Source organism: Lampetra planeri, unplaced genomic scaffold, assembly GCF_965212315.1.
Source record: "Lampetra planeri unplaced genomic scaffold, kcLamPlan1.2.h2 scaffold_588, whole genome shotgun sequence".
NCBI classification, from domain to species: domain Eukaryota; kingdom Metazoa; phylum Chordata; class Hyperoartia; order Petromyzontiformes; family Petromyzontidae; genus Lampetra; species Lampetra planeri.
The window spans coordinates 1-13059 of record NW_027615411.1 but is presented as its reverse complement, the minus strand read 5'-3'; the positions used below and the strand labels follow the sequence as shown (position 1 = coordinate 13059).

Sequence of the window (13059 nt, the reverse complement as noted above, 5' to 3'; positions counted from 1 at the left end):
CCTTCGGTAGACAACCAAACGAAAAGACAAAGATCCTCCGTATAGCCGTAACAGACTGTTGGGGCAAGTACTTGTTGGCGAGCACCTATGAAGGCTCGCAAGGCCGCCTTTGTCTCCTCAGTGGCGATGTTTACGCACTGCACCAGGTACTGATTTGAGGCTGAGTCGACCTAGGGGAGGCCCAGGATCAGTTCAGATAATCACCAGTGTTCGCCAGTGAGCGAAAACGAGCGAGTACACTACCGCTCACTCGCTCGCTCGCTCACTCGCTCGCTCACTCTCAGACTCGCTGACACACTCACACTCACACCATGCACACTCACTCGCTCACTCAGACTCGCTGACACACTCACACCATGCACACTCACTCACTCTCAGACTCACTGACACACTCACACCATGCACACTCACTCACTCACTCTCAGACTCGCTGACGCACACACATCATGCACACTCACTCACTCTCAGACTCGCTGACACACACATCATGCACACTCACTCACTCACTCTCAGACTCGCTGACACACACATCATGCACACTCACTCACTCACTCTCAGACTCGCTGACACACTCACATCATGCACTCTCACTCATTCACTCTCAGACTCGCTCACACACTCACATCATGCACACTCACTCATTCACTCTCAGACTCGCTGACACACTCACATCATGCACACTCACTCTCAGACTCGCTGACGCACACACATCATACACTCTCACTCACTCACTCTCAGACTCGCTGACGCACACACATCATGCACACTCGCTCACTCGCTCTCAGACTTGCGTACACACTCACACTCACATCATGCACACTCACTCACTCACAGAGTCACTGACACACTCACATCACACTCGCTCACTCGCTCTCAGACTTGCTTACACACTCACACTCACATCATGCACACTCACTCACTCACAGAGTCACTGACACACTCACATCACACTCGCTCACTCGCTCTCAGACTCACTGACACACTCACATCATGCACTCTCACTCACAGAGTCACTGACACACTCACATCACACTCGCTCACTCGCTCTCAGGCTCACTGACACACTCACATCATGCACACTCACTCTCACTGACACACTCACATCATGCACACTCACTCGCTCACAGAGTCGCTAACACACACACACTTACATCATGCACACTCACTCACTCTCAGGCTCGCTGATAAACTCACATTATGCTCACTCACTCTCACTGACACACTCACATCATGCACGCTCACTCTCAGACTCACTGACACACTTTCTCACACGACTGCCACTCTCACTCTGCAGAACAGGCGGAAACCAAACCGTATCAACGCCATGCGAAAGGCGCCCGAGTCTGGATTCGAACCCAGGCTGTTCGAGCTCTTGAGGAGCGAGTGTAACGCCGTTGGTACCGCCCGTACCTCTGGCGACGCGTGGGTGTGGCGCGGTTAGCGCTACAAACCCGGCGGGCTCGAGTTCGATTCCCGCTCACGGCCAACACCGGCGACGATTATCCAAACAGGTCCTGGGCCTCCCCTAGGTCGACTCAGCCTCAAATGAGTACCTGGTGCTGTGTGTAAACATCGCCACTGGGTGAGACAAAGGGTGGGTGGGTGGACGGACAAGGCACTCGGCCACCCACCCCCACCCCCTCGTTCAAGTTCATTGATTAGGTAGAGCCCTGTGAGCCATGCGGCTCTTGAATCGGGCGCAACCGCAACAAACAAAAAACAAAAACACGAACAAAAAAACATCTTAAAGTGACTATGTGACTGAGTGCAAACAGAAAATCCAAGAAAAGACAGCAAAATATTGCAGAAAAAGCACCGTACAGAAAAATGTGCAAAAATCCTCGTGCGCCGTGCCGGCCTTCGCAGGTGCTGCTACTCGCTTGACAGCACTTGCCCCCAAAGGTCCGCGAAGGCTACGCCGGGGGGAGCTTTGCCTTCATCTTTGTCCCGCGTGCCCGCCCCTCGCAGGCAGCGAGTACGAGTGGAGGCACAGGCCGCCCCCGAGGGGAGTCAGCAACCCCGAGGACTACGCGCTGTGCCAGAGGTGAGCCCCAGCGGCAACGCTTTCATCACCCTCCCCCCCCCGCTTCACTCCCCGCCAGAGGTCGCAAACGGGTTTTGATTCCTTACCCGTACCCGGCCGCACCAGCGTCGCAAACGGGTACCCGTACCCTACCCGTACCCGGCCGGGTACGGGTAGGGTACGGGTATCGGGTACCCGATTGCGACCTCTGGGATGATGCCATGTTGCAGGCGCGGGTGGGTTGATTCTAGGAACTTGAATTGTGAGAAGAGACAAGACGTTGGGAAATGAGTGACAAACGGTGACTCACCAGTGACTCACGGCCTACCCGTGCCCGGTCGCACCAGGGTCGCAAACGGGTACCCGTACCAGGCCGGGTACGGGTAGCCGGGTATCGGGTAGGGTACGGGTATCGGGTACCTGGTTGCGACCTCTGCTCCCTGCCCAACCGATTCGTCCTCCCTCTGCCTCCCGCCGACGCCGCAGGTGATAGTGGAGCTCGGTCAATCGTGCGCGAGTTTCTGACGATCGGGGGGGGGGGGGGGGGTGTGTTTGTTTAACACGTAGCAGCAGGCTTTCGCGACCAATATTATTCATAATAAAGGTTTTTGGGTGAGATCGCGTTATTTGTAAATGTGTCTGAAAATCCTGGCTCCGCCTTTGCCAGTGAGGTTTGTCACGTGAACAACACGCCAATTAGTTACTGCTGGATCGGGGGGGGGGGGTTTCGTGATGCCCGATCGCTCTTTCGCCCATCGCGATTTTTTTAAAACAAAATGACGATAAACAACAACGATATTGATTAAAGTCACAAATAAAGAATATAAATTCCGTGTCAAATTCAAATATGCTGACGGCTGCCAACGGCCGGCTGACACTCTCGCGGCTATGACATCACGGCGCCCATGTTGCATGGCGGTTGCCTTCCTGGCAGCCGATTGGCCGCTGGTGCGGCCAGAGTGATGACATCATACCCTGGCAACCGTTGCCACGCCCCTAGACTCTTGCGACTTTGTATATTTACGTGAATCGTCTTCACATTCTGTCTTACGGCCTTTCGGAGCCGTGCACAATTGCAGCGTGGTCCGATTTTACGAGCATTTCCTGTCCTCGAAGCACTGGGCGGTACGGTGAACTTCTTTTGCACCGTACGTAGCCAACCGTGCCAATTTGGGGAAGGTCAACAAACTAAATACAAATAGCAGTCCTAAAGACATGAGTTTTCACCCGAGATTTTAAAAGTTTGGAAGTGTGAGGTTACAGAACACGATTGCTATGATTGCTATTATCATTAAGTGCGGCTTTTGTTTAAAATCCGTGGTTTTGGAACGCTTCTACGTCATCTGCCGGACCGAGCCGCCCCTTTACCCCGCAGCTCAGACGCTGAGAGCTACTCGGAGAGTTTCTCAGCTTCTCGGCTTGATGGGCTTTTACTCGTAGAGCGCCAAAAGCAACTCCCGAAGATTCCTCTTTCGATTTAAAGCTTACGTGACTGCAGGGATTCATCTTCTTGGTTCTTTCGGTAAAGGCACGTAGAAGGGAAGTAATAAAATAGTAAAAATAAAACATAATAAAATAATTCTCACGACGTTTCGGCCACAACACAAGCAACCGTCCTCAGGTGAAGACCAGGTCTGTCGGAAAGACAGCGTCTGAATGAGACGCTGTCTTGCCGACGCAAGCAGCCGTCCTCAGGTGAAGAATAGGCCTGTCGGGGAGACAGCGTCTGAATTAAACACCCCAGGCTTGGAGCGTATATTTAAGCTGGGTTGGAAGGCGCCCTTCCCCCCTTCCAACCCAGCAGCTTAAATATACGCTCCAAGCGTGGTGTTGTTTCATTCAGACGCTGTCTCCCCGACAGACGCTGGTCTTCACCTGAGGACGGCTGCTTGCGTCGTGGCCGAAACGTCGTGAGAATTATTTTATTATGTTTTATTTTTATTATTTTATTACTTCCCTTCTACGTGACGACTTTACCGAAACCACCAAGAAGATTCCTCTTTTGATTCTGAGTTCCTTCTTTGTCGGCCGTCGTCGCGATCGCGATCGTCCTCGCCTCCCCGCGTCGTCATCATCGCTACACCACCCCACCCCCCCCGCAGGTTCCTGGAGCTGGGCTGGTGCACGCTGGGGCCGCAGTGCGACTGCGCGCATTCGGAGGCCGAGCTGGGCGAGTGGCGGCGGCGGCACGCCATCCGTGCCGGCGCGCGCGGCGATGGTGGCGGCGCCGGCGGTGGCGGTGAGACGCCGTGCGGGGGGCAGGAGGCGGCGCTCGGATACTCGGAGAGCCTCATCGAGCGCTGGATGACGGCGCCCAATCCCGAGGCGGTGGTGAGTGGGCCGTCGTCGTCATCGTCGTTGTTGTTATCGTCGTCGTCATCGTCGTTGTTGTCGTCGTCGTCGTTGTTGTCGCCATTATTGTCGTCATCGTCGTTGTTGTTATCGACGTCATCGTCATCATCGTCGTCGTCATTGTTGTCGTCATCGTCGTTGTTGTTATCGTCGTCATCATCGTCGTCGTCATTGTTGTCGCCATTATTGTCGTCATCGTCGTTGTTGTTATCGACGTCATCATCGTCGTCATCGTCGTTGTCGTCATCATTGTCGTCATCGTCGTTGTTGTCGTTGTCGTCATCATTGTCGTCATCGTTGTTGTTGTCGTCGTCGTCATTGTTGTCGCCATTATTGTCATCATCGTCGTTGTTGTTATCGACGTCATCATCATCATCATTGTCATTGTCATCGTCGTCGTCGTTGTTGTCATCATCGTCATCGTCATCATCGTCGTTGTTGTTGTCATCATCGTCGTCATCTTTGTCGTCATCGTCATCATCATTGTCGTCGTCATCTTTGTCGTCATCGTCATCATTGTCGTCATCATCGTTGTCGTCATCGTCGTCATTGTCGGCTACTCTCTCGCCTGGTATGCAGGAAGCCGTGGGTTCGATCCCGACCCTGGCAACCCCTGCTGTATATCTGGAGTTTGCGTGTCTCTCTCCCCGCGGTTGCGTGCGTACGTGTGTCTGTGTGTGGGTGCTCCTTCACAGAACTTGCCCCAACAGTCTGTTTAGGCTCTACGGGGGATCTTTGTCTTTATATGTGTGTGTAAACATTCTTCGAATTCGATTCCCACAATAATCGTGGCGAATATCTGAACGGGTCCCGAGGGGCCCTCCCCTAGGTCGACTCGGCATCAAATGAGTACCTGGAGCGGTGTGTGTACTTAACTTGGAGCTTTCGTGACTGCAGGAATGACTCTGTGGTTCTTTCGGTAAAGTGACGTGTAAAGAGAAAATAATAAATTAAATACTAGCATACGACGTTTCGATTGCAACACAAGCAATCGTCATCAGGTATAAATGAAATAGAAACACAAATCTAGTAATACTTAGAAATGTCATGTAATACAACAACAGAGAGTCGGATAACATAACAGTCAAACACCCTACCTGGTTGATTACGTTCTTCCTGAGAATGCTACATTTGAGAGAGAGATCAAACACAGAACCAGAGACATATAGACAGACACATAAGCAGAGACAGACATCACAGAGATACATAGAGAGAGAGAGAGACGTACATAGGCACACAGAGGCGTGGTTTCTCTGTGTGCCTTGCGGTGATCATTCAAACAAATATGTTCTGATGGTATATGCATTGTCTGTGAAACCGATTGGCATACACCAGAGACATCCTTCTTTATGGCCTTGTCTCACCTCTGTCTGTGTGTGTGCCACGGCATTCCGGTGAAGGCGGCGCGAGGTGGTGGGCGCGCGTGGGTGAATCTGTCTCCTCTGCGTGTGTGCGTTCACAGCTGAGCGAGTTTGTGGACGGGGTGGACGTGACCCACTCGCAGGACCTCACGCTCGCTGTCAGCAGCAAGAGATTCAGCGCCACCTGGGAGTTCGTGCTCGCGTGCAAGGTGAGGCGCTCCCTCACCGTCGTCGCCCTCGCGATCATTCCGCTGCTGGGACGTCGCCTCTGTCTCTTGTCACCCACCCCTAACACTCCACGTCATCTTCTTGGTTCTTTCGGTAAAGTCACGTAGAAGAGAAGTAACAAAATAATAGAAATAAGCCAATAAAATACAATTCTCACGACGTTTCGGCCACAACGCAAGCAGCCGTCCTCAGGTGAAGAACAGGTCTGTCTGAATGACAGCGTCTGAATGACAGACCTGTTCTCCACCTGAGGACGGCTGCTTGCGTTGTGGCCGAAACGTCGTGACAATTGTATTTTATTATGTTTTATTTTATTTATTTTATTATTTCCCTTCTACGTGACTTTACCGAAAGAACCAAGAAGATCAATCCCTGCAGTCACGAAATCTTTAAATCGAAACTCCACATCATCTCGCCTTTCTCTCTCTCTCTCATCTCCTGCTGCGTCCTCTCTCTCTCTCTGTCCTCCCTCCTCCCTGTGCCCAATCGCTGTTTTCGTTATCAGCAGCGGCAGCAGCGTCGTCGTTATCGCTGTCGTCATCATCAACATCGCTGTCATCATTATCGCCGTTATCATTATCATCGTCAGCACCGTCGTCGTCATCGCTGTTATCATCAACATCGCCGTTATCATTATCATCGTCAGCATTACCGTCGTCGTCATCGCTGTTATCATCAACATCGCCGTTATCATTATCATCGTCAGCATCATCGTCAGCGTCACCGTCGTCGTCATTATCGCTGTCATCATCAACATCGCCGTTATCATTATCATCGTCAGCATCATCGTCAGCGTCACCGTCGTCGTCATTATCGCTGTTATCATCAACATCGCCGTTATCATTATCATCGTCAGCATCATCGTCAACATCGTCGTCGTCGTCATCGCTGTTATCATCAACATCGCCGTTATCATTATCATCGTCAGCATCATCGTCAACATCGTCGTCGTCGTCATCGCTGTTATCATCAACATCGCCGTTATCATTATCATCGTCAGCATCATCGTCAACATCGTCGTCGTCGTTATCGCTGTTATCATCAACATCGCCGTTATCGTTATCATCGTCAGCATCATCGTCAGCATCACCGTCGTCGTCATCGCTGTTATCATCAACATCGCCGTTATCATTATCATCGTCAGCATCATCGTCAACATCGTCGTCGTCGTTATCGCTGTTATCATCAACATCGCCGTTATCGTTATCATCGTCAGCATCATCGTCAGCATCACCGTCGTCGTCATCGCTGTTATCATCAACATCGCCGTTATCATTATCATCGTCAGCATCACCGTCGTCGTTATTGCTGTTATCATCAACATCGCCGTTATCGTTATCATCGTCAGCATCATCGTCAGCATCACCGTCGTCGTCATCGCTGTTATCATCAACATCGCCGTTATCATTATCATCGTCAGCATCACCGTCGTCGTCATCGCTGTCTCCGTGTCCCTCTCCAGCCGCCGCGCTCCCTGCAGCGTGTGGTGCTGCTCTACGACTCGCACCGCCCGCACTTCCACGTCGCCTCCGTGGTGCCGCGCGACGACGCCGGCTCCGACTCCGGCTCCGACGCCGCCCCCCCCCGGGCGACTCTGGCCGCCCTCCGACCCCGTGCGGCGGCGGCGGCGACGCCGACTCGGCCGCCGCCCTCTACCAGCCCCCCGGCGGCCCCTCCGAGGCCTCGCAAGGCCCGGGGCAGCGACCGGACGGGGCGGCCGACGGCTTCGCGGCCGGAGCGGCGGGAGGCAGGCAGGAGTGGGTGGCGGGCGACGACGGCGATGACGACGGCGGCGGAGGAGGAGCGAGGGGAGCGAGGGGAGCGAGGGGAGCGTACCGCGTGAGCGTGGAGTTCTCCACGGACGTGTACGGCACGTTCCGCCAGACGGTGGTGTTCGACTTTGGCTGCTGGCCCGTGCTGGCGCGCAGCCTCACGGTGCACACGGCCGACACGCTGGGTGAGCAGCCGCGGGTTCTTTTTTATTTGATGAGTTTTTGTGTTTTCAGTTACCACGTGTGTCCCCCACCACCACCACCACCACCCCGTGACATCCCCGTGTATCCCTGTGTGTGCCCCCTTGCATCCCTGCTCATCCTCACGTGTCACTCGTCTCCCCGCCCCTCATCTCCCCGCCCCTCATCTCCCCACTCATCTCCCCGCCCCTCATCTCCCCGCCCCACATCTCCCCACTCATCTCCCCACTCATCTCCCCGCCCCTCATCTCCCCGCTCATCTCCCCTCTCCTCATCTCCCCGCCCCACATCTCCCCACTCATCTCCCCACTCATCTCCCCGCCCCTCATCTCCCCGCTCATCTCCCCTCTTCTCATCTCCCCGCCCCACATCTCCCCACTCATCTCCCCGCCCCTCATCTCCCCGCTCATCTCCCCGCCCCTCATCTCCCCGCTCATCTCCCCTCTCCTCATCTCCCCGCCCCTCATCTCCCCGCCCCTCATCTCCCCCTCCTCCCCCCGCACTCCCACAGTGCCGAGTGCCGAGGAAGACCTGCAGCTGCTGTCGTGCGACTGGTGGGACGCCGGCAACCCGTCGGTGACCATCGTGGAGTTCGGCGTGCCCGTCGGGGTGCCCGCCGCGTTGATCCCCGCCGCGGGCTCCGCCGAGGAGGAGGAGGCCGGCGTGCCGGGCCCCACCCAGCTGTACCGCGTGCCGGAGCTGCCGCTCGGCCTCTTCTCCAGCCCGGCGCTGCAGCGGCCGTTGCGCGCCGAGAACTACCGCCGGCGCTTCCACGACCTGCTCTACATCGAGGAGCTGGCGCAGTACAAGGAGATCAGCCGGTAGGGCACGTGGCACGCGGCACGCAGCGGCGGTGGCTGTGGTGGGGGGTGGTGGTGGATGGAGGTGGTTAGGTCGGTGGTGATAGCGGTGGCGGTGGTTTTAGTAGTGGTGGTGGTAGCGGCGGCGGCAGTGGAGGCGGCAATGGTGGAAGTGGCGGAGATGGCGGCGGTGGTGGCCGCCATGGCAGAGGTGGCGGCGGCGGTGGAGGCGGCAGTGGTGGTGGCAGCTGCGGTGGTGGAGGTGGTGGTGGCGGTGGTGGCAGCAGTGATGGTGGAGGTGGCGGTGGCGGCGGTGGTGGTGGTTGCGGCCGCTGTGGTGGAGGTGGTGGCGGTGGTAGTGGTGGTGGTGGTGGCAGCGGTGGTGGTGGCGGGGGTGGTGGTGGTGGTGGTGGTGGCGGCCGCGGTGGTGGAGGTGGTGGCGGCGGTGGTGGCGGTGGTGGTGGAGGTGGCGGTGATGGTGGAGGCGGCGGCGGCGCTGGCAGCTCGGGCTAGGCAGTGACTCGCGTTGTCAGTTGTTGGTGGTGCTCGTGGCAAGGAGCTTGAGCCATCGCCACGCAAACTCCGCTCATCCTCGCGGCTGCAGCAGCACCACAGGCGGCAAACAAACATGGCGGTCTCCGCATCGTGGCGCGGCGCTTTCGGAGAAGTGCTTGTGCGACCGTCTGAAATGCCGTTCTTCCTTCCGATATTGAGACCCACTGGAGCTACGCACTCTGAAATCATCTTCTAGATTGAAATCTCATTTCTTCTTAATTGATTTTTGTGCTTAGCATGTGTGCGTGTGTGTTTGCGTGCGCTCGTACGCACAAGTTGGCGCAGTAGGAGGCACAGGTGGTGCATCGGCCAGTCATCTCGGTCAACCCGTGGCACCTGGTGCGTCTGTCCTGTGACCTCCTGCCAGCGGGCGTTTGACACTTCACGTGGCCTTAACGTGCACATAGCCTGGCACAAGTGCCGTAGTGACGTCACCGCCACCTAGTGGCGAATGGTGGTTGTAGTTGTACGCGCGTGTGTGTGTTTGTGTGTGCGGTCAAGTGTGTACGTGTGTGCGGTGTGTGTGTGTGGCATGTGTGCGTGTGTGTGTGTGCGCCTGTGACCAACTTCGATCTCGGGAGCTAAGCACGGCTGAACCTGGGCGACCATCATGCACAACAAGCTATTAGCAAGCCATTGGAGCTGTGCACTTTTAAATCATCCAGAGTGACAAACTAATTTCTTTAGAACAGTTTTTTATGTTTTTCCCCCCGCACATCCGATTAGCGTGGTCTGCTAAGTGAGGTGCGAAAGAAGTTCAACGTACACACACACAGCACGGTTGGCTACGTACGGTGCGAAATTAGTTCAGCATACGTACACACGTCCCCGGCAATCGCGCACTTCTTCTGTTGGCTGCGACCCGTGATCACCGCCATCGTCATCGTCACGGTCCACGGGGCAGACAGACCCCGCTATCCGTTCGTTTCTGCTCTCCTTGGCCCCCCCCCTTCACACCCCCCCCCCCCCCCGCGCGCGATGCGCGGATCGAAAACCAATCGGCCCCGTGGCTGCGTCTTGCCGGTTAGGGCCGCCAACCCGACACAGTCGATCGAAACGTGCCCCGCGCCAACAGGCGGCACTTGTATCTGTGTCGCCGACGCAAAGGGCGGGCGGGCGGACGCGCGACGGGGCTCAGCGCTCCCTCGCCGGCCGCGCGTGACGATCGAACGGGCCAATAGCCGCGACACCCTCGCGGCCGCCCCCGAACCTGCCCGTCCCCCGTCTCCGTGTCCCCAGGTTCAACATCCGCGCCGACCTGCAGCTGGTGCGCAGCTACATGCTCACGGGCACCTCGGGCGGGGCCAAGTTTGCGCAGGGCGGCGAGCTGTTCGCCCGCTTCCGCCTGGGCCGCAGCCTGTCGGAGGACACGGCCCACGGCCGCCTGCTCACCACCAGCGTGGGCACCGTGCTCCTGAGGCCCGTGTCGGTGGCGCGGCCCGGCGCCGCCGGCGCCACCGCCGCCATCGCCACGGACACGACGGAGGACCACGACGCGGGCCGCTCGGCGGCTGAGCGAGGACGGCTCGCTGGAGATCGAGGAGGTCGTCCGGCACCATCACCACCTGCAGCAGCAGCAGCATCTGCTGCAGCTGCAGCAGCAGCAGCAGCAGAGGCAGCAGATGAACGACAGGGGCTGGCTGGAGAAGGCGGCGGCGGCGGCGGTGCCGGCGATGATGCCGGCGATGGTGGAGGATGAGGAGAGCAGGCGGGCGAGGCGCTTGGGGCTCAAGGTGTACCAGGCGATGATCGAGGAGAAGACCAAGGAGTACGTGTTCCTGCGCATCTCGCGCCAGTGCTGCCAGGAGCTGGGGCTGCGCGCCGACCAGCAGATCAAGGTGGGAGCGGCGACGGTGGGCGGGGGCTGAGCGGGAGAGAGATAGAGGGGGGCGGGGGGGTGGGGGGGGGCACGGGCACCCCCCTCGCCCCAGAAGCTTTGATAATGCAGAGGCGGTGAGGAACGGCCACGTGTGGCTGTGTCTGTCGGTTAGGCCGCCAAACCGAGAGAGTCGATTGAAACGTGCCCCGTGCCAACAGGCGGCACTTTTATTTCCATCCCGCTGCGTCGGAGGGTGACAGGCCGCCCCCCCCCCCGCTGAGTTTGTGGATCGGGCAAGAACTTGTAGGATGCGGTGCACGGTTTGCTCCGCACCGTGCGGGGAGTTTGTCGAGGCGTGGGCCGCGACCGCTCCTTCCTGGGAGGTTGGAACCAGGGGGCGGCTGTCGTGTGTGGGGGTAGTGAACGAGGTGGGGGTGGTGAACGAGGTGGGGGTGGTGAACGAGGTGGGGGTGGTGAACGAGGTGGGGGTGGTGAACGAGGTGGGGGTGGTGAACGTGGTGGGGGTGGTGAACGAGGTGGGGGTGGTGAACGTGGTGGGGGTGGTGAACGTGGTGGGGGTGGTGAACGAGGTGGGGGTGGTGAACGAGGTGGGGGTGGTGAACGAGGTGGGGGTGGTGAACGAGGTGACTGGTTCGCCTGGTGGCAGCGAGACGAAGGCTCATCGGTTACGGCGCGGTCGGCAAGGGTTCGCCGATGCCGCGTGTCTCCGGGAGGTCCATGCGCGAAGCGGGATTACCTCTGCACCGTTGACATTCAGTTCTTTTGAGCCGGTGGTGTGGATAAGGCTGAGAGCTTTTGTACATGCGGTGTGCCGGTCTGTTTGTTTGGGACTTTCGCATTCGTTTGTTGCGCGTCGATTTTGTCGAGCCCGGCCACCCGAGTTCGATTCCCGCTCACGGCCAACACCGGTGACGGATTATTTGAACCGGTTCTGTGCCTCCCCTAGGTCGACTCGGCCTCAAACGAGTAACTAGTGCGGTGTGCGAACATCGCCACTGGGGGGGTGGGGGGTCAAAGGTGGCCGGGCGTGGTGTATCCAAGTCCCGGGCGAAGCCGGGTAGTACAGCCAGTACCTAATAAATTGAAACTGAAAACTGAAGAGAACTGAAATCTGTCGTCCCGCTCTGTGCCCCGCAGGTGGAGCTGCAGTTCCAGCTGAACCGGCTGCCGCTGTGCGAGATGCACTACGCCGTGGATCGCATCCCCGAGCCCGCTCTGCTCTTCCCCGTCGTCGCCACCCCGCCCGTCATCCCCTGGGGTCCACACAGGTCGGGGTCGGCCCCCCCCCCCCCCCCCTCCGAGCGCGTCGCGGTCACTCCCCCGCAGATCGACGCGATGACGCTGTCGCTCCGTCTCCGCAGTGGACGCAGCTGCTCCTCCGCTTGCTACTTCTCTTCCTCCTCCTCCTCCACCTCCCTCCCTCCCTCCACCTCCCTCCTTCCCTCCTCCTCCACCTCCCTCCCTCCTCCTCCTCCACCTCCTCCTCTCCCTCCTCCTCCTCCTCCTCCTCCTCCCTCCCTCCCTCCCTCCCTCCCTCCTCCTGCTGCTCCTCCTTCGACTGCCACTCCGTCGTTAGTCTCGACCGCCGGCCGTTGTTCCTTTCCGGCCGCTACGCGATGTGCCCCCCCCCCAATCCCGGCTCACTCTTCCTAAATAGTTGTGATGGTGTCCTCTAGAACCCCACCCGTGTTTGTTTTCTAGTTCTCACACACGCACACACGCACACACACACGCACACACACACGCACACACACACGCACACACACGCACACACGCACACACGCGCACAACCCACACGCACACACACGCACACCCACACACACGCACACACACGCACACACGCACACGCACACACGCACACGCACACACGCACACGCACACACACGCGCACGCACACACACACACACACTTGCACACGCACACGCAC

General features: G+C 57.8%; 1 protein-coding gene across 1 annotated transcript; it reads left to right on the top strand.

Moving 5' to 3' along the window:
* Positions 1-1324: 1324 nt before the first annotated feature.
* On the top strand, positions 1325-11099 carry LOC144741534 (putative helicase with zinc finger domain). The gene is made up of 8 exons (XM_078624053.1): positions 1325-1397; positions 1969-2044; positions 4126-4241; positions 4286-4354; positions 5838-5945; positions 7427-7921; positions 8449-8758; positions 10532-11099. Exons 1-8 carry the CDS (start codon positions 1325-1327, stop codon positions 10989-10991), a joined length of 1707 nt encoding a protein of 568 aa, XP_078480179.1. The 3' UTR covers positions 10992-11099.
* Positions 11100-13059: the final 1960 nt, after the last annotated feature.